At 34.0% G+C, this 25,003-nt stretch overlaps 2 protein-coding genes across 17 annotated transcripts in view; one reads left to right on the plus strand and one right to left on the minus strand.

Moving 5' to 3' along the window:
* Positions 1 to 1,079: 1,079 nt before the first annotated feature.
* On the plus strand, positions 1,080 to 14,555 carry LOC141449522 (putative calcium-binding mitochondrial carrier F55A11.4). 10 transcript variants are annotated; one of them, XM_074119055.1, is made up of 7 exons: positions 1,820 to 5,167; positions 10,396 to 10,548; positions 11,230 to 11,374; positions 11,465 to 11,511; positions 11,937 to 12,104; positions 13,466 to 13,616; positions 14,056 to 14,555. In XM_074119055.1, the coding sequence occupies exons 1-7, from the start codon at positions 4,979 to 4,981 to the stop codon at positions 14,235 to 14,237; spliced, it is 1,035 nt and encodes a 344-aa protein (XP_073975156.1). In that variant the 5' UTR covers positions 1,820 to 4,978; the 3' UTR covers positions 14,238 to 14,555. The 10 variants fall into 10 exon arrangements, 5 of the variants coding, with proteins under 5 accessions (XP_073975159.1, XP_073975156.1, XP_073975155.1 ...); XM_074119056.1 differs by adding an exon at positions 7,407 to 7,557 and having other exon boundaries at positions 4,813 to 5,834; positions 11,230 to 11,511; XM_074119058.1 differs by lacking the exon at positions 11,465 to 11,511 and having other exon boundaries at positions 1,818 to 5,167; positions 11,230 to 11,319.
* Positions 14,556 to 16,471: 1,916 nt separating this feature from the next.
* SCaMC (Short Calcium-binding Mitochondrial Carrier) overlaps positions 16,472 to 25,003 on the minus strand; it is a 72,245-nt gene continuing 63,713 nt past the window's right edge. For 5 of the 7 annotated variants that reach the window (XR_012455569.1, XR_012455571.1, XR_012455572.1 and 2 more), the window contains 6 exons: positions 24,385 to 24,663; positions 23,545 to 23,712; positions 20,900 to 21,044; positions 19,650 to 19,844; positions 19,488 to 19,580; positions 16,472 to 18,411 (listed from right to left, as the gene is read on the minus strand). Coding sequence is in view for 1 of the 7 variants with exons in the window: in XM_074119060.1 (XP_073975161.1) it covers positions 19,657 to 19,844; positions 20,900 to 21,044; positions 23,545 to 23,712; positions 24,385 to 24,663 (780 nt within the window). In the remaining 6 variants the exon portion in view is untranslated. The remainder of the gene's footprint in view (positions 18,412 to 19,487; positions 19,581 to 19,649; positions 19,845 to 20,899; positions 21,045 to 23,544; positions 23,713 to 24,384; positions 24,664 to 25,003) is intronic. The other 2 variants (XR_012455570.1, XM_074119060.1) reach the window with 2 other exon arrangements.

A 25,003-nucleotide genomic window follows, 5' to 3' on the forward strand; every position in this document is an offset into this window, starting at 1 on the left:
CTTTTTTTTTTAAGGAGAAACTTATTAGTTTATTTTGGGACATCGAATAATGAAAGACCCTTAACTTCCTGAAATGAAAATCTTCAGAGGAATCTCTCCTTTTAGCCACGAAAGAATTTTTCATTTTCTTCAGTCAGAATTTCAGCAAGTAATTTAATTCTCTTTAAAATTTTTGGACCCATACATTAGAATAAAATGGAAATATTTGAAGAAATGCCTCTTCCTAAGATTTTCTATAAATGAAGTTTCTTTTAAATGCAAGTTAGTAAAAGCTATCAGTTACAAGAAAAGCCGAGTTTACATGCAATTATTGAAGACGTTTTGGAAAAAAATGAAAAATAATTCAGTAAAGAAGCACAAGTTGTTTTATTTTCGCCAAAATTTTATTTCAAGTTCGCTGGTGAAATAATTAAACGAAATATGAAATTTGAACAATTTGCAATTGTCCGTTCTTGCGTTGTGCAGACAAACATGACCCTTATGTACATACGTAGGCGCACGCGGAGTGGGGTTTTTAGATTTCAAACCCGGCTCTGCAATACTTCTAGATATGTACATATCTCCTACATATGTTCTACAGCTGGAGTCTTCAACCTGGGTTCCGCGGAATCCTAGGGTTCCCTGGTGCGTTGTCAGGCGTTCTGCAAGCGATCACTATTTGCTCAGCAAAACGCACGTAAAACGGAAATCAACTGTACAAGGAATTTTTCATGAAAGAACGAGCTAGTGGACTGTCTTATTAAAATATTAGATTAATATAATATTTAAGTAAAAATTACAATATTAATAGATACTAGATATAAAAAGGCAGTTGATTGTAAAAAATTAATATAAATAAATGTTTTACGGATAAAATAAAATCTTGAAATTCGGTAAAAGTCACGTGCTTCAAACACGCCAATAAGATGCATTAATTATTATAAAATTTTTAAAGTTAATTTCTCATAAAATGTATTCTAGAAAATAAATAAAATAAAACCTGATTCGCTACTTCACTATTCATTGTCTATTAAGACTTCTGCATAAGATTAAATAAAGAAACAATAATAATTTTGCGAATTTTGAATAGAAAAAAGCTTTGATAAAGCTTGATGAGCCGAATTTTTTGTTCCATATCCCGCTCTACTCTGGCAGGAAATGGTCAATGCGTCTTTTTTTCTTATTTCTGTAAAATTTTTAAAGACATGCGCTTACTTAGTCTACAACGGCCTTTAGCAGGCCTATGATCTGATGGTGGATTGGCGGCTATGTTGTTGAATTAATGCCGTGGTGAGGCAGGGAAGTCCGTAGACTTGGCTCTGGACGACCTAAATAGGCTACTCCAGAAGTCGCTTGACGACAAGGAAATCGTGGTAGCCACCTTTTTGGATATAGAGGGCGCCTTTAATAATGTGTCCTCAGAGTCTCTTGTTGGTGCACTGACAAGAAGAGGGGCACGCCCCCTACGATTAGTCAGTGGATAAGGACTAGTCTTTTGGGAAGGACTAATATAGCCACCATCGACAATTCATCTCTTGTGGCCAGGGTAAGTAGAGGCTGTCCGCAGGGAGGCGTTTTGTCGCCATTGCTGTGGACGTTATTAGCCGATGAAATCCTGACCAAATTAACCGCGGAAGGTTTTCATTGCCTTGGGTTCGCGGACGATCTGGCGATCGTGGTGAGGGGGCGGTTCGCGGTAACCGTCTCGGAGCGCACTCAGGGGGCGCTCAATATTGTGAACAAATGGTGTAGAACGGAGGGTCTCTCCATCAACCCCCACAAAACTCAAGTGGTTCCTTTTACAAGGAAGAGAAATTTACAAGGCTTACAACAGCCAATGCTCGGAGGGGTTGCGATCCCCTTTGCCATGGAAGCCAAATATTTGGGAGTTATTTTTGACCGAAGGCTGACATGGAATTCCCATATTAATGTTACCGCACACAAAGCCAGAATCGCCATGGGTAGGTGCAGGAGGCTATGCGGTAAAAGTTGGGGATTAAGCCCGAAGATGGCTCTGTGGATTTATACCTGTGTCGTGAGACCAATGGTAACCCACGGGGCGGTGGCGTGGTGGACGAAGACCTTGCAGATGGGGGGGCCGGGAGCGCTCGGAAGTATTCAAAGGCTGGCCTGGTTGAGTACGACGGGTGCCATGATGACTACCCCCACTGCGGCCTTGGAGGTCCTGTTAAACCTTCCACCACTCCACATTCACGTCCAAGGCGTGGCAAGAGCAGTTGTGGCACGACTACAACAAAGACAAGCGCCCATTTATCCCAGGCATACTGGGAGACATCAAGACCTATGGGAGGAGCTGGAGGCGGACCCGATTTTGGGCCTGCCTACGGACATAATGACTCCTAGGTATGACTTCCAAAAACCCTTCAAAGTCCTGATATTAGACAGGGGGGCATGGAAGAATGGGCCGCCAATTACAGGCGAATCTATGTGGTACACGGACGGGTCCAAGATGGATGACGGAGTGGGAGCCGGCGTGTACGGGGCTCATCCGAGATGTAATATCTCGGTGAGCCTGGGAAGGCTAGCTACGGTCTTTCAGGCGGAGCTAGTCGCGATTATTATCTGCGCCACCGAAATAAGAAGACGGGGAGTGCATAACTCCAGAGTTGTCATTTATTCGGATAGCCAGGCTGCTCTGCGGGCAATTGACTCGTGGGAGATCAGCTCAAGGCTGGTGTGGGACTGCCTAGGTGCACTGAAGGAAATTAGTAGCCATAATAAGGTCTTCCTGGTTTGGGTACCTGGGCACTCGGGTTACAGAGGCAATGAGGCGGCGGACCGCCTGGCCCGGGAGGGTTCAATGAGAGCGCTTATCGGGCCGGAGCCGTTCTGCGGTGTCTCAAGATGCCTCAGGAGTACATCCATTAAGCTATGGATGCAGGACCGATCAAGGGAATGGTGGGTCAAAACTCCAGGCCAGAGACAGGCGAAAAAGTTTATCCATAGCTACTCGCCCAAGCTAACTGCAAAATTACTCCAACTAGGCCGGGTGGCCATAAGGATAGCAGTTGGCATTCTCACTGGCCATTCTAGATTAAATAAGCACATGCATCGCATGGGCCTGGCAACGGATAGCCTGTGTAGGTTTTGTCAGAAAGAAGAGGAGACGGCACTGCATGTGGTATGTCAGTGCGAGGGGCTGGTCTGGCTAAGGTACCGCCTCTTTGGCAAAGAGAAGCTGGTGCCAACAAGCTTCAGCCAGGGCCCTCTCTCGGACCTAATTAAGGTTTTTAAGGCAAGCAGAACTCGAGAGGGTGCTCTGATGGCAGGTGCTCTGATTGACCACCTGGGAGCCCCCCCCAATTCCACAGTTCGGTTGAGGACAGGATAGGGGGAGGGTCTCCAACTAGGGGGGTGCCACAATAGATCCTTGGGGTGTCGCGGTGGCGTAGGCTGAATAGCCAATTCCCCCGTTAGAATCTATCTATCTATCTAATGCCGTTGTGAAGTTACGCTAGAGGCTAATCATGAATTTTCTTTCGCATGCCTCTGGCCAAGGTTTTCACTACTGCTTATTCCAACGCTTTCTTGCCTGCGACATTTTCTCACCACTCTTTAAATTAATTTCGTGTATTTTTTTTTCAATTACTGCGATAAATTAACTCATTTCTTTATTATTCATCAATTAATTAATTGATATTGTTATTCAATCCCTTGATCTCTGCATTTTTTTTTTTTTCAGTCGACGGCATTTTTAGAGGTTTCTGTAAGATATAGATTGGTAAGATAAGCATTCATCTTATTAAAAAAAAATCAGAGTTAGAGGTTAGTAGCTGGTATTAGCTTCCTATCTTGTAAATTGAAATATAATGTGAGTTAGAGAGAAAAAGAAATCTACACTACAAGCGGAAAGAAGAGGCGTTATTGCTTTGAGTGTAACTTAAGAGACTAGAAGAAGGCAAGGAGAAATGGCAGGCAGAGTTGGCCGTGCTCAAGGAGAAACTTAAAAAGAGAAGACTTAAATTGAACCATTGGTAAAAAGAATCATTTGGTAACTAAACGACCAAAGAGGGGCGTGATAGGTCTTAACAATAGGTGGAAGAGATAAAAATTTAATTCTTCACCAGAGAAATACGATAACCAAGCGAAAACATAAATTTTCATCTGCCATAAATTATTTAGTTTTTGAGATATTTTGTTAAAATAAAGAAAGAAAAAAAAAAAACTTTACACCCAGACCATTTTCTAAAAACTACTTTTTGCTCAGGGAAATTTTCCGTTGAAAATTCATACCGAAAATTTGATTTAATCTCAATACTTTCCTCACCTAGTAAGAAAACTAAAAAAAAATTAAAAGAATCTTTATGAATTTTATTTAATAAAATTTAAAACACATGTTTATTTAATTCATATTAGAACCTTCATTCCTTCTTTTTTACTTACTAGGAAAGAAAAATCAAATTCTCGAAATTGAGGGTTACCGAAAATATCCGTTTTGGGTCCCTAAGTCAGAAGTGCTTTTAGTACATCTACAGAAGTAATGAGGGGTTTTCAAATTATCTCAAAAACGAAAAATCGTAGTTAGCTAAAACTGAATGTTCCAATTTGGCCCTGCCAAATTGTAACTTTTACACATTTTTTTTTTCCAACGTTTTATAACGTTTTAGACAGCATGAATGCAGATACCCAAACTTCACAGGGAGCTGTTAATGGCTTTTGTTACTTTATTATAAGTACGTGAACGTTCTAATTATTATCGTTCAGATTTTTTAAACATACTTTAAAAAAATATTCACAATTTTTTTTTTGCTCAAACGAATTCGAGACTTTGTTGGAAAATGAGGCGCCGGGCGGGCATCGATAATGGGCCCCCGTATTTAAATTTGAAGAAATGCATTGGAAAACTACTTAAACTTAGATTTAATTGCAATATCTTAGGAATAATTCACTGAACGAATCGTTTAATTCTATGTAAATGTCATATGTCAAAATAAAAATAAATCGTTAAGCGTAACCATGGTAGGTAGGTGAAGCAGTTATGTTGAATGAAGGCTACCTCAATAATGCACAAATGCCATTTGATTATGCTATTAAATCATTTGTTACATTTTTATTTGCTTACTTTGGGAGTGTGAATACGAGGTTGAAGAAAATGATAATGAGTACGACGAAAAAACCTCAAAAGTACCAGTCTAAACTTAGAAAATGTATAGCAAATAAAAGCTGTGTAAGTAAACGAGTGAAAGATTCGACACATAATTCCCACCATTTAAGAAGTTCTTTTAAGTAAATACATTTTGTGTTTTGTTGAGAAGATTTGTTTCCTTTCAGTGTTTCATCAAAAGTTTTTATAACTGGTAGAATTTTTGTATAATTAATTTTGCCCAAAACCATTTAAAAAAACTTATAATTGAAAACGTGGTTGTGTCAGGGCTTGAGAATATCGATGATTGATTTGTAGTAGCACGCACATTTTTTTCTATTTCGGATCACTTTCATCCCTCATCGCCGATTTATTCATCAGTTTTTTTACTTTTACAGTTTCTTTTCTGATATACAACATTGTAGCAACATGAATCAGCAAGTGTAGTTTTTGACATAAACATAGTGAAAGTCATGTTATCTTCACCAAAGTGATGAATGAACCTCTGATGATAGATGAAAATCGAAACTGGTCAGATATGTAAAAAAAAAAAAAAAAAACGTGCGTGGTACTGTGGAAAATCAACATAATTTTTAGAACAATAATCCGAACAGAAAATCAGTTTACTACTGTTAAAATTGAAACAAATTATACTCATATAAATCACTGTAAGAAGTTCAACTTCCTTAACAAACGAAGCTGGCTTGAAATTGCGGAAAAGGCATTTAAGCATGTTAGTAGAAGCCTGGAGGTAAGCTAGTAATTTTTTTTGTTTGTAAGATGTAAGAATTGTTTATAAATGACTTGAGCATAACAAAAGCAAAATGATTGGGTTGCCCAAATAAATATTAATGACAAAATTTTGTAACATTTTATCATAAGATTATTAGAAACACTAAATATTTATAAAAATCGTTTTCATGTAATTGATTATCCCTCATTAGGAATCATTTGGAAAAGCCAATTCACTAAAGATGCAGAGAAAATCTGAATTTGGAAACAGTAGCACAACAGCTCTTTATGTCTGGTTGCAGTACTAATGCACAAAATTGCAGAGGACAGTTCTGTTGAAAACATATTTATTTCTTATTTTAAAGTGATATGTACAATAATTCTAAGCTCAGCATCAATTGGTTATCAGATCACAGAAGATCAGTGATTATCCAAATGAGAAGGCTTGAACTGCACGCCTTTAAGCTTTTTTTCCGACTGCTGTCAGCGCAATTTTAATTTTTGAATGAAATAGATATGTGTGATAATTTTTACTTCTCTAGATTGAAAGGTTCAAAGTGAATTAAGCCAGAAGTTCAACAAAATTGCAATGTGTATGCTGCGCTTGAGAGCTTGAGAGTCAGGTTTCATTCAATTGACAAACTCTTCAAAACCAGCTGAATAGAACGTAAATAAAATTAAAACAAGAAATCATCCTGACAATTAGAGCCCTATTTTGCAGATATTTGTGCGAGCTAGTTCCCTTAGCCTCATTGAATTCGGCGTAGTGTTGAACAAATGTCAACCCTTTGTCTCCTGAGATCGACTCCCCTACATAATCGTAGGTGATGCGGAATTTTAATGAATAGTGTCAACCACTAAATCGGGAATGGTTTTAAAAACAATCATTGTGTGATAAACTTGTAGTTGACTTGCTTTCTACAACGTCACTTAAGACAGAGTGAATTCATATACTCAAAAAGTGGAATGAAAACTATTGGCGATAGTACATAAAAAAATGGAGTGAAATGTACCCACTTCTGTTCTATCTCAATCCGTCGGAAGTTATGATTTTGTGTCAAATCTCGACTTTTCGAGATAAAACCACATTTGCTGAGATCTTGAATGAAATTGAAATTGATTTGTGATGGACCTAGTTCAATTATAAACCACATTTTCGAATACACCAATCGATATCCTTAAGATATACATATTTTTCAGATTTATTAAGCTTAAATGTGCTTATGAAATAAATTCAAAAATTAAAAATGTATAAGAAAGTGATTTTTTTTTATGTAGGCAAAATAATGACCAATATTTTAATAACGTACCTAGAAACTGTCAGAGTACTGGAAACTGCTTCATTTAGTGTATCCGAAGGTTTACCTGTTCAACATAAAAATTAACTTCAAATAAAAAAAAAAAAACGTCGTGGTTCAAGAGTTTAAATTTAGAGGAGTAGACTTTAGAACTTCGAACATTTTAAATTGCATTTAAAAACTAAAAATTTACTATAGGCGTAGTTTTTGATGCATTGTATAATACTTAAGTGAATTTTTGTTTTTAGTCTCACAGTGTATTTTACTGAAGTTTCTTTCTTTTTTTACAACAGACTTCCTTCCGGAATTTAATGCTGAATTCGAAAATTGGTTTGGAATTGAAGTAGGTGCACCATAATCTCTGCAAATAGGTTTTATGGCGCAAGGTCGGCATTTTACACAAAAAATAATAACTTCCCGAACGGATTGAGGTGCAACAGCCTGGTTAGTAGCGTTTCACTCCTTTTTTGATGTATTATTTATTGCCTATATAATGTATATACAGCTTACATGTAAGATTAATTTGTTTGGATTATATTAAATTTATCTGGAATATCTGATGTATCAGAAATATAAAAGTATAAAAAATATATAAAATGTTTGAGTATATTAGAAAATATATTATTCTTCTTATAATTTTACAAAATATTTAGTTTTGAATTCAAAGGCCTGCATAACTAAAAAAAGTAGATCTTCTTATTTTTAAGAAATGTAGATGTTTGACATAAGATTCGGGAATGATTAACTCTTGAGTTAAATTCTAGAGAATACCCTAAAGTAATATGTGAACATTGCTTTGGAACGTTAACTTAAAATATGTCCCTTAATTAACATGGTCTCACTCTAGCTTCAAGAGAACATCTATAATAATTTGCGGGTAAAACTCCCGATGGACCTAAAGTTAACCTTCCAAGGAAAATTACTGGAGGCAATCTAACACTGTACGAACTGCCAAAGAATAAGTTTTTACTATTCTATCAGAAGGAATTCCCAACCCAGCGGGATTCTTGGTCCCAGCTCGCGATGAATGGACGAAAATGCATGCCCTCTACTCTGTGGAAAGTCTTCTTGTCTGAATCTGTAACAGCTTTTCATTGCAAACTTTTTATTGTAGATATTGGCGTCAAACAACGTACACAGGTCATCGCCAGATAAGCCAAACGTTGGACATTCTCAATGTTGAGTAAATAGAACGGTACCTTCATTAGCCTACGCTTGCAAATAGTAGCTTGATAACTTCAATCTAGTCAAAACGTCTTTCACGACAACACACACATCCTCGGCCAAACACCCTGAGGGGATTCCCTCTTCACACGACCAATGTAATACCAAGAGGAGAGTCTTGAATGACTGTACTCCTCAAATAAACTCTTACCTAGTTAATTAAAACTGGTTTATTCCTTTACGTCGTAGAGAATTTTCAAAAGCATCGAACGATATTCTATCAAACGCCCCTTAAACATTGAAGAAATATTCCAGAGTAGAATCTATCCTACCGTCAAGATTGTCTCTGTCCATTTTCCAACAGTATAATCATGTTTGTTCAAGTGTAATGGAAAATCTCGTAAATGACCATAGGTTACATATCTATCTTACCTACCCATCAACCTTTCTAGAGTCTCTAAACCCTCTCCATATTATTAGAAGATAACATTATAAATAAATAAAATAAAAATAGTCTGATTCCAAACAAATAAACCAATTCCATGAAATTTCACTGTTATACATTATAAAAAACAAGATTAATAGAGAAAAAAGAAGTTTTACAGTTTACATTATTACAGTAATAAAAAACTAATAAACAAATATTATAAATTATAAATGATCAAAAAATTTAAATGCTTGGATTTTGGAATTTCTGGGGAAAGGTCTCCCCCATTGTGGCCCACTCCTCTCTAGACTTTGTCTTTCTACTGAAGTCAATGCCCGCTACTCCATTCAGTTCATCGCGCCACCTAAGAAACGGTCTCCCTCTTCTTCTTTTCCTGTCATGAGGGCCACAATTCCACGCAAGTTCGTGTCCACCTTTCATCTTCAAATCTGCTCAGATGACCAGCCCACTTCCATTTCATTTTTTTAGCTGACATTACCACATCTGTGAGGCAAGTCTTCCATCTAATCACCGTTGTTCGGACTTTATCCTCTGAGAGGTGTTTGAGTGGCCAGCATTTTTTCCAACTAATGGAGATTCTCCTGTTCACCTCCTGCGTGGTTCTATTTTTAAATGAAATAGTTTGTGCTAAGTATGTACTTTCGGGCACCCACTTGATTTCTTCTCCATTTATTGTTATGGCCGATTCTGGGCCATTTGTCAGTATTTTAGTCTTTTGGGTATTTATACCTAAACCTGCTTTAGGCGCCTGCTTAAGGTGATCCTGGATCATATTTCACAATTCATCTGCCGAAGCGGCAAACAGAACTACATTGTCTGCAAACAGTAGATAATTTAGTTTTCTGCCATTGATTGTTACACCTAAATTCTTCCAATTTAGCTCTCTGAATACTTAGGAGATAACATTAAAAACCTTTAAACATTTTAGTATGCACCCCCATCCTATGCAACAAACAGGGATAAACTGCGTCTGCCCAGGAAACTTCAATGATGAGAAATTGTATTGACCACAATACTCTTTCTAGGATTGCATCTCATTCAAGATGCCATTCAAAATGATGTGATGAAAGAACACAGGGACCTAGTTTACTCTATCCAACAATGGCTGAAGTAACCCCATCAACATTTGCATTGTCAGGGTGATGGGTATCAAGCTGTAATGTTTCCACTTCACCTACCTTAAAAGGTAGAATCAGAATACCACGTTTCCTCTCTTGTAATTCTTATGAAGAATACGTACAAGCCTAGAATACTCCTTTTTCAAACAATTATATTTTACCCATGACTCAGAAAAGTAAATTAGGAGAGATATAGATGAACTACTTAGCATGTAGGAGATAACATATGCAACTAGCTACAACGGCACAAGTTATCCTTTGCATCTTTGCTATGTTGCAAATTAATTAACTTCAATTCTACCTTGTCAACTTACATAAAGATAAGTTTAGAATTCGCACCTCCTTCTGCCCTTTTAAAAATGCTCTTCTCGTATATAGTACTTAAACACGCACCATTTATCACCCACCACTTTAGGACAAGTCCTCCATGTCAATACTTGGTTTCTTGGCACTTTCTTCCATACTGTAGTATGAATTTCCTCTTGTCTTTCCATCATTGGGGGGAATTATTTCACTAATGGTTTAACTCTTTATATATTATTATTTTTGTAGTTTATGGATTTCGAAGAACACTTCCATCTACAGGAATTCATCCGGACTGAAATGAGTGAAACGTGGTGGAGACATTTATTGGCTGGAGGGGTAGCTGGAGCTGTTTCTAGAAGTTGTACTGCACCATTTGATAGGCTCAAAATTTACATGCAGGTTACTATTCACTCATATTATAAATACGAGTATAAAACTTTTCGACTTAAGTGACTTCAACCGTAATTGTTATCGTAGTTATATGTTTCCAAATATGTATATTAGTAGTAACCTAACTGGCATACTTAAGGAGGCGATTTCACTTCATACGGAGATTTGAATTGTTTTCTAGAAATTGTTCGTTATAAGATTTTTAAATATTTCAAGCTTTTAACTACAATACGCTATTAACTCATAAAGCTAAAAGTTTAGTTAAACTGATCAATGAAAGGTAAATTTCCCGTAGATAATGCTATTTGCCATTATTAAAAAAGATAATTAAGAGTAACCGATAGTAAATTAAAAAAATATAATATTCAAAATTTAAAGTAACTTTAACTATCACTATCTTCTACCGTTTAAGCATTAACTACAAATTTTTTGTAATTCTCTTCTCCAAATGAGCTTTTTAAATCCATGTGCTCACTGTTTTTCTAAAAAATTAGTTGACAGTTGGTCAACTCCCAAATTAGGTGCCATAGCGAAGGCGACTAGCAAAACAATTTTACTATAAATTTCTCAATATTAAATAAAATATACATTTTTTTTTTTTAAGTAAGGGATAGAACCAACTCCTTAAGTATGGCCAGTTCAATCTGGTATACCTTGTAATCTTTCGAATTTACCTAATCTGTTTATCAGGCTAACGCGTCTCGAGGAATGGGAGCTGTAAGCTGTCTTAGGCTCTTGCTACAAGAAGGAGGAATTCTATCACTTTGGCGAGGAAATGGCGTAAGCGTGTTGAAAATAACACCCGAAACAGCAATAAAATTTTGGACTTACGATTGTATGAAAAAAATATTAAAAAAAGTAGAAAGTAATTTTTTAGATGAAGAAAGATCAGAATCAATAATAATGTTAAACAGATTTGTTGCAGGTTCTACAGCAGGAATCATTAGCCAGACTATAACATTTCCCTTAGAGGTTAATAGTACTTTTTTCTGGGTTATCTTATCCTTGATAATAAATTCAATAGTAATTATTTATTATGAGATAAAGAGTAAATATAAAGATCGTAATATCTTGATATATAATATCGTAATATCTATTAAAAAAATTAACAGAGTTTAAAAATCCAATGGGATTTCTTTCTTTGGATTGTTGCAGATTTCTTCTTTTTGACCCTTTTAGCTAAAAGGAAAGTAAATTTACCGAAAAATTCGCACTCTTTACTAAACTGATTAATCATCCTCTGATAATAAATGAAAGGCAAAAACGACGGATAAAATCAAGTTAAAAGAAATCCTAATTAGAAAGAATTTACTTACATATGTAAATTTACCATTTAGGAGTCTTGCAACAATTTTGACACTACAAATTGAAAAGTTGAAAATATGTCCTTTTTTTAGGTCTTAAAAACGAGATTCACACTTAGGAAAACTGGAGAATATAGCAAAATAACAATAGCAGTGAAAAAAATGTACTATTCAGAAGGAATGGGGTCCTTCTATCGAGGCTATTTGCCAAATTTGTTGGGAATCATCCCTTATGCAGGCATTGATCTTTCTGTAAACGAGGTTATTATTTTAACTTAGAAAGGCTTAAATCTTACCATATGTATTCTCTCATGGAAATATTTTATTTTGTATTATTTAGTTTTTTTGCTTTCACAGAATAGTCTTAAAGATTGTTTGAACCTAATTTTTTCAAATTCTATTTATGAAGGAGCTGAGTAATACGTTTTATTTCTTCAGAACGTCTTAGGAACAAGTTACAGATCAAATTCGTAACTTATAATTTACACACTTCTATAAATTTCTGATATTTTCGAGGGCGAACATGTGATATACACTTTACTAATTAAAGTTAATCTAACTCTATTTTAATTAAAATATATTAAATAAATTCTATGACCAAGACTTTGAATCGAATCTATCAATCGAACGTTGCAGTCCATTCTTATACTATTTTCCTAAGTGATATCTCAAAAACTATCAACCTTGTATCCAAAACGCTAAGTTGATTCGTGCGTGTAAAAGTTCTATAACGTTGTTAAATTTGGGGAATAAGAGTATTCCTCTGAGTACTAATGGTTTCCTAATAAGTCCTCTCAAAAAATTTAACATTCTAACCACAGAAAATGATATTGAGGTTTCTGTGGGAGAAAATTTAACATGATCTGCCCGCACTACAGCAAGCTTTAGCGTAACCAATCCTGCATTATTCTACTGAGTTGACCTCTTCCGTCAAAAAGTAGTTTTTTAAAAACTGAAACTTAAGAACATTTTGAATAGTTCAATCTACTCCACTTATTAAATCTGTTCAATTTCTAATGGGAGTAAAACCATAATTAAAAAAGAATTGATACCTTTCATTTTACGTACTTAACACGAAAAAACATTCTAGATTATGTCAAGAGTTGTCTTTAGTGTCTTTGGCGAAATTAAAATTTCGAACTTTCTTTAAATATGTTCAAAAAAACTGACACCATTTGCAAAACCGAATCCTTACAGAAGAGGGTGCTAAATTTCTTAATTTTTTTTCTTAAACGCTCCTAACGATTTTCATTTTCAATTAGTTAACGCTAACTGAGCTTATCTAAAATCAGTTATCTGAAACATTTTTTCTAAAATAATTATTTTATAAGTTATGGCGGTGTAAGAGTAACTCTAAGTTTGAAACTATACTCTGAATTGATTGTTAGCGCAGCTTATAGAGGAGTTATGCCATTTACTAGAGAGTGCAGGGGATAGTAGCTGGCTTATTCTTATATGACGCAAGCAAGCTCTGAGTATCCATTTCTCTATACAAGTTAAAATGCTTATCAGCGACAAATTTCTGTAATTACTTTTGATATAGCTGAACATAGAACATAATACAAATTTAGACTATTTATAAAATATTTATTCGAATTATTCTCATCATCCCGTATGTTTAGACTTTGAAACAACATTTCTTAATGGTTCAAGAGGAGGAAGAGAAGGCGGCCAGTGTGTATCTACTACTGGGCTGTGGAGCAGCTTCTAGTTTTTGCGCACAGTTATGTTCTTACCCCCTGGCACTAGTGCGCACTAAATTACAAGTGCCAAGTATGTACTTTTTAATTTATTTTTTTTCACAATAAAAACTAAAACACTCTGAAAAAATGGCGAGTATATATATGATGTTCTCACAACATGTACCCAGCTTCTATTACTAAGCTTTTTGGTTAGAAATATAAGTAGACTTTAAACTACACTTTGACGTCAAGGAATTTAACCATTAAAAACCAATAAAAGGCAACCACAATTCATTAAAATACTTCCCTCACCCATTGAAATTCAACTCTACAAAATCTCTGTTACCTGTGCAACTACTTCCCTATCAAGTGAAAATTATAAATAACTGGTAAATTTTGAAGCCAACTAACTTTAAGGTAAAAAACTCAAATTTCAAGAAAATTAATTTCTAATTGCTATTAGAAAAATTGCATATTTCTCACCAATTTTTTTTTTTAATTTGTATGTATGGTGTACATTTATGTTCCAGAGGTTAATGGCAAATCGAGGGATAGTATGACTTCTGTTTTTAAAAGAGTAATTGAAACAGAAGGTATTATAGGTTTATACCGAGGCATTTTACCGAATTGTTTGAAAGTTGTTCCAGCAGTTAGCATTACCTACGTAGTGTATGAGAAAGGAAGTATTTCATTAGGAATAAAAAAAAATTAAGTAGGAGATATTTTTTATTTGCATTCAGTTACAATTTGTTGGAGTTGCGACATTTTACACAAAGTGTAAGTAACAAATAAAAAAAATTAATATAAAATAATAATGAAGAATAATGGAAAAATATTAAAGAATGACCTACAAAAAGTAAAATGAAAAACCTAATGATAAACAAAGCAAAACAAAACTATGTCACTATTAATTTAAATATTCTCAGCCCACTTCTCAGCAATTTCCAGAATTAAAATGGACGGCAAGAAAAAATTTAAAAAATCATCTCCATAACTCAGCAATAAAAGTATCAATAATCCTTAAAAGAGACATATATTCATTTTCTTATATTTAAGATTAATTATTTATTACTTAATGACATTCCTAGCAAAAAAAAAAAATGCATCATTAAATTTTTTTTGTCGAATCAACTGTCACTACATTTAATAAATAAGCGTATGAAGACGAGAAATTACATTGTTGATACGTTTACCAGCAAATTTATTTATAATTTTCTTCTATCAGAGGTATTCTAATAAAAATAACACAGATCGTGCAGGTCAACAACATCACACTAATTAATTACACAATTCCTCGGGCGAAATCTGTAATTTTTGACCATTTTGAGCGTATTCTGGAATATTTTTCAGACATAAACAAGATAAAACCGTTATTTTTTCAACATGGAAATCTTGCTGTAAGTAAGAAAACTGTAAGAGTCCAGTGTGCAGATAACGTCAAACAATTCATGTTTTCTCTATTGTCGCCATATGCTTTGGCGCTCTCTCGTTCTGATACCTGTGATGGGCAAATTACCTCCCTACACCTCCGAGTCTTCACTACTTCGCTGACAGCTGCACGATGATGCTTTGTAAACGTAAACCTCCTAACGAAGACGAGATCTCAATATGCACTGCTACCTACTCTTCTGTATTTCTACTATGTTCGTCCACAATCTCTAAGGCAGTAATTACACATCACTCTCTGAGATTAACCGAGGGTCATCAAACAAGAGAGAACCGACTAACTTAATTCTTGAGAAGAGAGAGGGATATTTACATATGTCATAACAAAACGAACCATGTCAAAACCGTTTCTATGTGTAAGTAGTAAGCGCTTGGCCTGAATTAACGAATTTTCTTATTACACTTAAAGCTAAGCATATAATAAAGTTTTTCAGTTAAAAATTACAGCGTGATTTACTCGAAGCACAACTCATTATTCCTGAGAGTCGCGAAGATAGCCAGACGAAATGCTAGCTTTCACATCTTGAAGATTCAAATAATAATCACAACTGCATTTGTTGTACTGTGTGGAGAACTGGTAAGTGCAGGAAACTTCGATAAGCGGCTTCTTTTGGTAAAATTATTGAAGGACTAGACTAACTACTTTTATTTGTTAAGCGTGTATTTGAAAATGATTTTTTAAAGAAAGCTGCACTTGTATTTGTTGAAAGCTGAAATGGTAGTTATTACAGAATGATAATTGCAAAGTATTCTTTTTTCGCGAAATATTTTGGGTAGGCTCCGTCTTGGGGCCTAATACTTGCCATGTGTGCCTTTAAACTTGTGCTACCGAGTTGATTACTTCAACCACATCCCCCTTTAAAAAAAAAAAAAAAAAATTCGGACATATCCAGGTTTAGTTTTAGGAACATTTGTTAATCAAAGTTGAAATGTACTAAAAAAAAGCTGGTAATACGCAATAAAGTTTTTTCTGAATAAAAAAAAAAACTCTTCCACCAACAAAAACCAAACATAAATAAAAAAAAGTCTTTCAGTTTGTGAAAACTCAACAAAATGTTTTAACGCTATGAGAATAAAAACAGTAAAATGGTAATGAAGAAGGAAAGTGCTTCTTTCAAAAGAAGCTTAATTTAGATGATTTAGCATTATTAATTGTGATATCAGAAATACTATTTAATTTGAGGGGTTCATGTTTCTTCATTTTGTATAGCCATTCGAGCACGCATTAAAAAATATTTTTTTTTTCTTATTCAAGAGTAATTTAATTATTTTTGTTGACATCGCTCGATAATTAAAGTGTGATGTAGTTATACATTACATCCTTACACTTCAATATCCTTACACTCCAATATATCCTCATAGGCAAATATTCAATGTTGTGTTTATTTTTGGGACATGAACTGCGGAGGTCGTTAGCGCCTATTTTTCTATTGAAAAAAAAAAAAAAATCCTCAAATTTTCTGTCCAAGGATATGAAAGAAATAAGTTAATAAATGGAAATAGTTGGAATACATGTAATTTTAAGTACAATTAATATCAGGGATTTTACAATTTGAATGTTGGTTATTTAATTTTGGGCTGGGCTAAAACAATGCACTATTCACTTTCGACTAGTAATATCACACAATTTTATTCATTCTCTTTCATTGTAATTTAATTTAATATAGTTTTAGCACCATAACGATTTTCTAGGACGTAGTGTTCAACACAATTCAGATTAATTGTCTGGTGTGCATTTTTTCATATTTCAAATATATAATGTTGAAAATTTTGCTTTTAAATACATTTTTTTTTTTTTTTTTTTGTTAATTCTATTAAAAGTTACGACGATTAAATATTAAAAAAGATAAAATTACTTTACTTCAAGCTAAGACTGTACAGAATTAACAATCAAGCTACATTATAAAACTGTAAATAAATATAACGCTGTAAAAGTGGAAGAAAATAAGATAGTTATTAGCGCTTAAATAGTTTTTCTTTAGAGAAAAACATAAAAGCAGAATACATCAATAGATATATATTGAAAAATGGAGAAAAAGTATTATCACGAAATTATCTAAAGGCGAAATTAAACTAAGATAAATTAATTTTATTTAACTTTTAAATAAATAAAAAAAAAGTAGTAAAAATATCGAAATAATAGTTCACAAACTACTACAAAACAAACCAAAAACAAAAATATTGATTTAAATATGAATTAACCTAATATACTTAACATCTTATTTTTCTCAGAATAAATATGAAGTATATATGTATAAGCGATATTAACAAGAGACAACAAATGTTTTGGTGAAAATTTATTAAAGTGAAATTTCTGTTCACAGATATTATATTACAAATACTATCAAGATTTTTGAATAGAACTTTCAGATATTTAAAATTTAACATTGGTGATTTTTCAAATTGTTAGTATATGTAAACTCCTTTCATTTATTTAAATATATTAAAGCCTTTGTTCATAACTTTAAATAAATATCTGTTTTGAAAGCTATTTATTTCAGAGATTAAAAATGTAAACGACTCATTGGCTGGATAAGTTATTTTGTTCCCGTCAAAACAATAGAAGCGATTGGGAACAATATAAGAGGCCAAAGGTTTTTTAATACCTTACTGCACCAAGTAAGTGCCGCGCAAAAAAAAGTAAATATTTATATAATTAAATACTACAAAAAGTGGAGTAAACTGGGGCAGTATTTGATAACTATTATAAAAAGAAAAATAAGTTAATTGTAATGCGGATTTTCTAGAGCAAAACGTTTTTTAAAAAAAGTAAGTACTAAAGGGTTTGTTTCATATTTTTCGAATACTAATGTAAATGTTTACAAAAACGACTTTTTTCCTTTTCTTTCGTTTTTTTTTTTTTTTTTTTTTCAAAGAAAAAATAGTCACAACAAAGCCATGTCGATTTGTAAAGAAAACAAAAATTCTTTTTTAATTATTTAAAATATAACTTTTAACTACTCTTTGGATATATAGAGAGTTTAGCGTGATTTTATGGCAATCTCATTCGCGTACGATAACGAGTGTTTGTTGCCACTACACATTCTACGAAATAGAATCTAAGTTAAATGCACGAAATACTGAAATCATATTAACAAAATTTAAATTAAATTAACATAATGCAATTAATATAGATTTCGCTATATACAAATAAAAATTATTTCCCTCATCCGGAAATGTTTATCACAGTAAGACATTAATTACAACTAAAAATTAAAATAAAAATAAAAAGGACCAGATGAAACTTATATACATCATAAATCATCACAGTTCCGCTCTTTTCATCTCCCTCTATTTTCTAATTGTATGTTTTCTGTTTAATGAATTCTTGGCGCTAATCTCCTCAATGAAGAACTCAAAAGTGTCCTCTGTAATCGACTGGCTAGGCAGCAATTCAAATTAAATTAGCTTATCCACTAGAACTGCTTGGGTTACGGCAGCTGTAACATTAATAAAAATCAGTTAGTTATATCTCTCGTTATAGAAAATATATTATAAATTTATTTTTTAAAGAAAAAATAGATTTCAGACATTAGAGAGTATGTTTCAATGAAGCAGTTTTTTCGGTTAACAAATTTTGAATATCTTGGCAAGAATATATTATTGCAGAAAAGTCTTTTCGACTTAAGCCGACACTTTTAGGGAGACACTCCCTATGTTTTAAGCTGCAGCATTCCTGAGGCAGAAACTCATTCAGGTAAATCCCGAGCCCTGTCTTGGTACTGGTTAACATCATCGCCAGCTTATGTGCTACGCAGGGAAAATTCAGCTCTACAAGAAAAAAAGGACTTGGCTGTGGAGAGCAAAAGAAATATTTTTTGCCCCTCTATTCGGAGCGATTTCATATGCGTCCGAATACCTCCAGTTCTGAGTAGTTGTTGACTTTTTGGGTTTGAACTCATGATGCACCGCATATACCTAAACATCACAACGTACTTCTGGTTTTAGTTCATCGAGTACAATGAGTGGCACTTGCTGGTGCTATCATGTTTACTGCATGTGTGGAACACGTGTTGTAGAGTAAGGAAGGCTACGGATTGAAGGGCTATGGTGCTGTTCTTGTTAGTGGGATCAGTTTCCCTCACTACCCAAAACATATCTCTGCAGTGACTCTAGCGATAATTCATAGTATTTCGATTATTAATCAAAAGAAAAGCTCCAACGAAAGAAAAAAAAATTGTATCTTTTTATTTGTTGTGGAGATCTTAAAATGATCAGCCGCCATCTTTCAGAGAAGGTCGCCAGGGTAGAGATCATTCTCTGCAGATAATGATTAGCTGACTCTATGTAGGCTTCTGACTATCTAGAAATTTCAAGAGTCCCAAAGAGATGTGCCTCTGAACGGATAAAAATTATAGATTCAGCAGAGAACTCATCCTTCGGAGAATGTCAAAGATTACAAGGTTTAGTAGAGCTATTTCTTTCATATTTTCATATTTTGATTGAGATGGCTCAAATTCCTATACTCCAGGATTAAACATATAGTTCGTAAACAGTACTTATGCTGTGTACTTACTGAGCTATAGTTTATTGTTTTTCAATTCTTCAGAATTTTTTTTTTCTCACTCTTTTTAAGAAGAGGTATAAAAAGCTCCTCTTCTTCCTGAAACTTATATAAAATAGATTCTTGCTAAGCAATAACCACTTGCATAACCAAAGCGAAAATTAAAAAACTTACTTTGCATTTAACTCATCTCTACTCCTAACGCTACTCTAGTTTTCTCATACACTAGGTAGCTGATGCTAACAGCTGGAGCGACTTTCATAAAATTAGGCGTTATGCCACGGTATAATCCTTTCAAACCTTCTGCTTTAATTATGTCCTTAAAAACGGATGTCATAGTATCTCTCGATTTGGCTTTAGCATCCACAACTGAAATTATAAAATTGCAACTTATTAGGTAAATTCAATTCAATTTTATTAAAAATTATTTGCAATTATTTTTTATCAACTATAAATATGTATTTAAATATATAGTCAACCTATGGTATACATACTTAGTCAGCAAATTTGTGAAAAATACGTTATAAAGAGGGTGTCAAATTCGAAATCGGGCAGAAATATAAGTAAATTGAGCGTGCTATAATAGATTAAGTTAAAAATTCGTATTGATATATGGTTTCATTTTTCAGAGTAATTGATTATGTGAAGTCAAGTTGTACAAAAGAAAAATCGTGGAAATGAAGAAAAATTCAAGAGAATGAGTATTTATTTAGAAAAATGTTTTTTATCTCCATGTAATTGCAAAAACTCAATGTAGCCTTTGAAAAAGTGAAAATTAAGAAGAAATAAAAGAATATCTCGAAGCAAAGGCTGCTGGAAAACTACGAATGTGAAGAAAACATGTCAAATATTTTTCGTAGAACCGCAAAATATTTCAAAGAAATTTGTTCGGAAAACAGTGGGCTAGTAAAACTGAGAAGCAATGTCGAACCGAGAAATGTACTGCAGACTAGTTCTGGCTGCTGGCGTAAATATAAAAATAAGATGAATTTCAAGCTGAAAGTGGTCCTAAAAGAAACTTTAAGGGCGCCGGGAGATAAAAAATAAAGGGAAAGGACTCACGTGGATGATGTTTAAGTTGATTTAAAAAAAACTTGCCAAATACAGGAACAAGCGTTGGGCAAGGTCGCGGAAAAACTAAAGAAAAAGAAACTTTCTTTCATTAAGAAAACCTTCATTTATTTTTTGTTTCTGTGGTCTAGTTTGTACATTAACCAATTATTTTTTATGAAGGCAACATATTGGTATTTCACAGCTACCCAATACTGATAACCTTAAACTGTACCTGAGATTAAGCTGATAAGAACAGATACTACACTTTGATCTTGCCAAAGTAAACCTTAAAACGGATAGAAAATTTGGTATGATCGCAGTAATTTCCGTATCTAGAAAAGCTTAAGTAACATAATACTGGAAATACTTACACTGCGCTTGCAATCTGGTACGGACTAATGCCAGTGGGTAGCTACAAACTTGACCACATGTACTGGAAGCTGTTCCGCAAGCGAGTAGCAAGTACGCACTGGGCGCCTCTTCTTCATGCCTTCTTAGGTAGCTGTTTTTTAACGTCTACAACAAATGACATATTTAACTTAATTTCTATCACTAGATATAAAACAAATTAACATTTACTTTAATCACTACTACAACTTTCCCTGACTTCAATTATAGCTTTTTTTTGACATCTAAAGTTAAATATTACTGAATATTTACTATACAATTGCCAATAGTCTCAATTACTTTTATTTACTTATTTATTTTTCTTCTGTTAAACTACATCCATGCGCCATCATCGAACCAGAAACATTGGTGCAATTTTAGAAGAGTCACTAAAACAAGTTAATCAAAATGGCACAAGCAAACCTCTTCCACATAATGAATGATATAAGAATGACCAGCCGATGAACAAAATATGGCACGTCATTAGTGAATACTTGAACTTATTTTATTAAAGATTCCATTATTGGGGATCCAATTTTAGCATTTTGTTTGTTCTAATACAAGGATGAGCAACACGCGGCCCGCCAAGCATTTCTAAAATTGAATTTATTTTATCGACTTTCTCCCATCAATATATTGTTATAAAATTAATTATAATAAAATGGTAGTACATACCAAACCGAAATATTTTTTTATGGCGAGTTACTTGTCGACGACGTTTTTAAACATGCAATACGAACGCGCCGCGTCTGCGCGACTTTTTTGTGACGAGATACACACTTGTCGGTGACTTGTTCAAACATGCAATACGGACGTTTCGTAAATTATTAATAAGAGTTAATCTATGTGCGGCCCGCCAAAAAAAATTTAAATTTAAATTGGCCCATTGATTAAAAAGGTTGCTCACCCCTGCTCTAATACATAATCGCATTCTTTCTTTTTCAAATATTAGTTAGCTAATCCTTTAGGGAAGGGTTTAACTGAATGGTTGGTTGTATTGGGCTCGCGAGTAGATAGTTGGCATTTGTTTAGTCAACACGTGTGAGCTATGGAGGTGATAACACGTTATATCACAGCACAGTTATTTTTTTAAAAAAAGCGTTTTCCGAAACTATTGAAAATTGGATAAAAAAAACATTCAAATTTTTTGGGATAAAAATTTCCAAGATTATGTATCTTTCAACAATGCTGAAATATTCTTTTTCAAAATAAAATAAACAAATTCAAACTTTATTTCAATGAACAAAAACTAATTCAAAGCACACATATTCATACGAGGGTCGTTTGAAAAGTCCGTGCAAAGTCAGAGAGATAGCACTACTGGCGCGTATCGAGGTTATGTTTAGTTAGTAGCATCTCTTGGAAGAACACACACCAAGTTTCAGCCAGATCGGTCTATTTCTTTGTGTTTGGCATTCGTTTGAATCGAGGAAGTCGAGTGATTTTCAAAAAATGGACGAAAAAGAATTTCGTGTGTTGATTAAACACTACTTTATGAAAGGCAAAACGCCTCAGGAGACTAAAGAGAAGCTTGATAAACATTATGGTGACTCTGCAACTTCGATTAGAACAGTTTATAAGTGGTTTCAAAATTTTCGGAGTGGCCATATGGGCACAAGTGACGCTGAACGTTCTGTACGCCCTGTTGAGGTTACTACTCCAGAAATCATTGATAAAATCCATGATATGGTGATGGATGACAGAACAGTGAAGGTGCGTGAGATTGCTAGTGCTGTGGGCATTTCGAATGAACGGGTACATAATACTTTGCATCAACATTTGGACATGACAAAGCTATCCGCAAGATTGGTGCCGCGATTGCTCACGCTTGACCAAAAACGAAATCGTGTGAATTGTTGCAAGGACGGTTTGCAGCTATTCCAGAAGAATCCGCAGGACTTTAAGCGTCGTTTCGTCACTGTAGATGAAACATGGATACATCACTACACTCCTAAGACCAAAGAACAATCTAAACAATGGGTTACCAAGGGGGAATCTGCGCCAAAAAAGGCGAAGACCGTTCCTTCGGCCGGAAAGATTATGGCGACTGTCTTTTGGGATTCGCAAGGAATAATCCTCATCGACTATCTGGAAAAGGGTAAAACTATTACAGGTGCATATTATTCATCGTTATTGGACCGTTTGAAAAACCGAGCTGCAAGAAAAACGCCCACGATTGGCCCACAAAAAAGTCCTTTTCCATCACGACAACGCACCAGCTCACACCTCAGCAGTTGTGGTCGCAAAATTAATGGAAATAGGGTTCCAACTCGTTTCACATCCCCCCTATTCTCCAGACTTGGCTCCCTCGGACTACTATTTGTTCCTCAATATGAAGAAATGGCTGGCGGGAAAAAGATTTTATTCAAACGAGGAGGTGATTGCAGAAACGAATGGCTATTTTTCAGACTTGGACAAATCCTATTATTCGGAAGGGATCAACAAACAAGAGCAGCGTTGGACGAAGTGTATAAGCCTAAAAGGAGACTATGTTGAAAAATAAAAAAGGTTTACTCCAAAAAATTAAGTAGTTTTTATTTTTGCACGGACTTTTCAAACGACCATCGTACGTTCCTTTGATTTGGTGGGATTTCACTGATAAGCTGAATAAGTAAAATAAAACAATTACCTCATAAACAGCAAGATCAATGCCTGCATAAGGTAAAATTCCTAAAAGATTAGGTACATATCCTCGATAAAAGCATTTAATTCCTTCTGTTCTATAAATTTTTTTTACTGCCTCTACCATGTTCCTATATTCTCCAGTTTTTCTAAGAGCGAATCGTGTTTTTAATACCTAGAATAACATTTTGAGTTCAGTAAAAATAATAATAATAATAATAATAATAGAAAATGTTTACAAACTGAACAATGAAAAAATATATATCGATATATATACAATCGATTTCTACCTGTTTCATACGTTATAAAATATTTTTTATGTGCAAATTTTGTAATTAAAAAGTTAATCACATTCTAGTCGGGATCGATTGCATTACTTGCTATATATTTTTTAGAATGGTATGTTATATAGTTTTAATTTAATTCAGGGCATGCAAAACAAACGCTGATCAGCACCTTTCTGGGTCGAACATAAACATACTTCGGCTATGCGCCGCGCAATTTTAAGGCAAATGTTTCTGCCACTGAAGATGAAGGAAGTATTGACAAGGAAGGGGTGAAAAGAAGTTCAAAAACTTGATTAGAAATCAAAAATTCTCTGCTTTTCTTTTTACATTCATTGGCCACAGTACAGTTGTAGTATTAAGTAATTAGTCTAACTAGTCACTACCTCTTTGAGCATAAGTAAATAAGCGCTACCTCAATTCTGGCAGAGTAAATATGAATTGATTAGAATGTGATAACTTTTATAAATTAAGCAATTAAACTTATAACAACTTTCTCAACAATTTATATAATATTATATACGCAAATATTTACACAATTTTTTTAAAAAAATATTTTTTACCTCTAGGGGATAAATTATAGACTGACTAACGCCTCCTGCGATAGAACCAGCAGCAAATCTTTCATAAATAGTTAATTCAGGGATTCCGGAATTTGGAGAATGATTTGTTGCTCGTCTAATTATTCTTTTTGCTTGTTCGTAGGCCCAAAACTTAATTGCGGATTCAGGAGCTATTTTTAACACGTTTATACCGTTTCCCCGCCAAAGTGATAGAATTCCTCCTTCTTTCAACATCCCTCTCAGACAAGTTGCTATTCCGAGTCCTCGACATCCATGAACCTGACAAAAATAACCAAAAATAATGTTTTTTTTTAAAAAAGAAGAATATATTTAAAAATAAATGGACATTAAAGGAGTTTAGAATGTCTGAATAAAAGATATTTTACAAAGGCAATATTCACTTCTACAAAAGAAAATGAACCACAAATTAATGTTTAATACAGAACTCCAGTACGAAAGTTTTGAGTTTGGTACTTCAATTAAATTAATAGAAATCTCTATTTAGTTAAGAGAAGAATTCTACATCGAAAAAAACAAATATAGTTTAGTGTCTAGCGCTACAATTTCGTTCTGAGAATTTATTATTCAATTCCCGTACAGGCTGAAGTACAGAGAGTGG

This window comes from Rhodnius prolixus, unplaced genomic scaffold (genome assembly GCF_049639745.1).
Source record: "Rhodnius prolixus isolate KJV_2025 unplaced genomic scaffold, Rpr scaffold_2, whole genome shotgun sequence".
NCBI lineage: Eukaryota > Metazoa > Arthropoda > Insecta > Hemiptera > Reduviidae > Rhodnius > Rhodnius prolixus.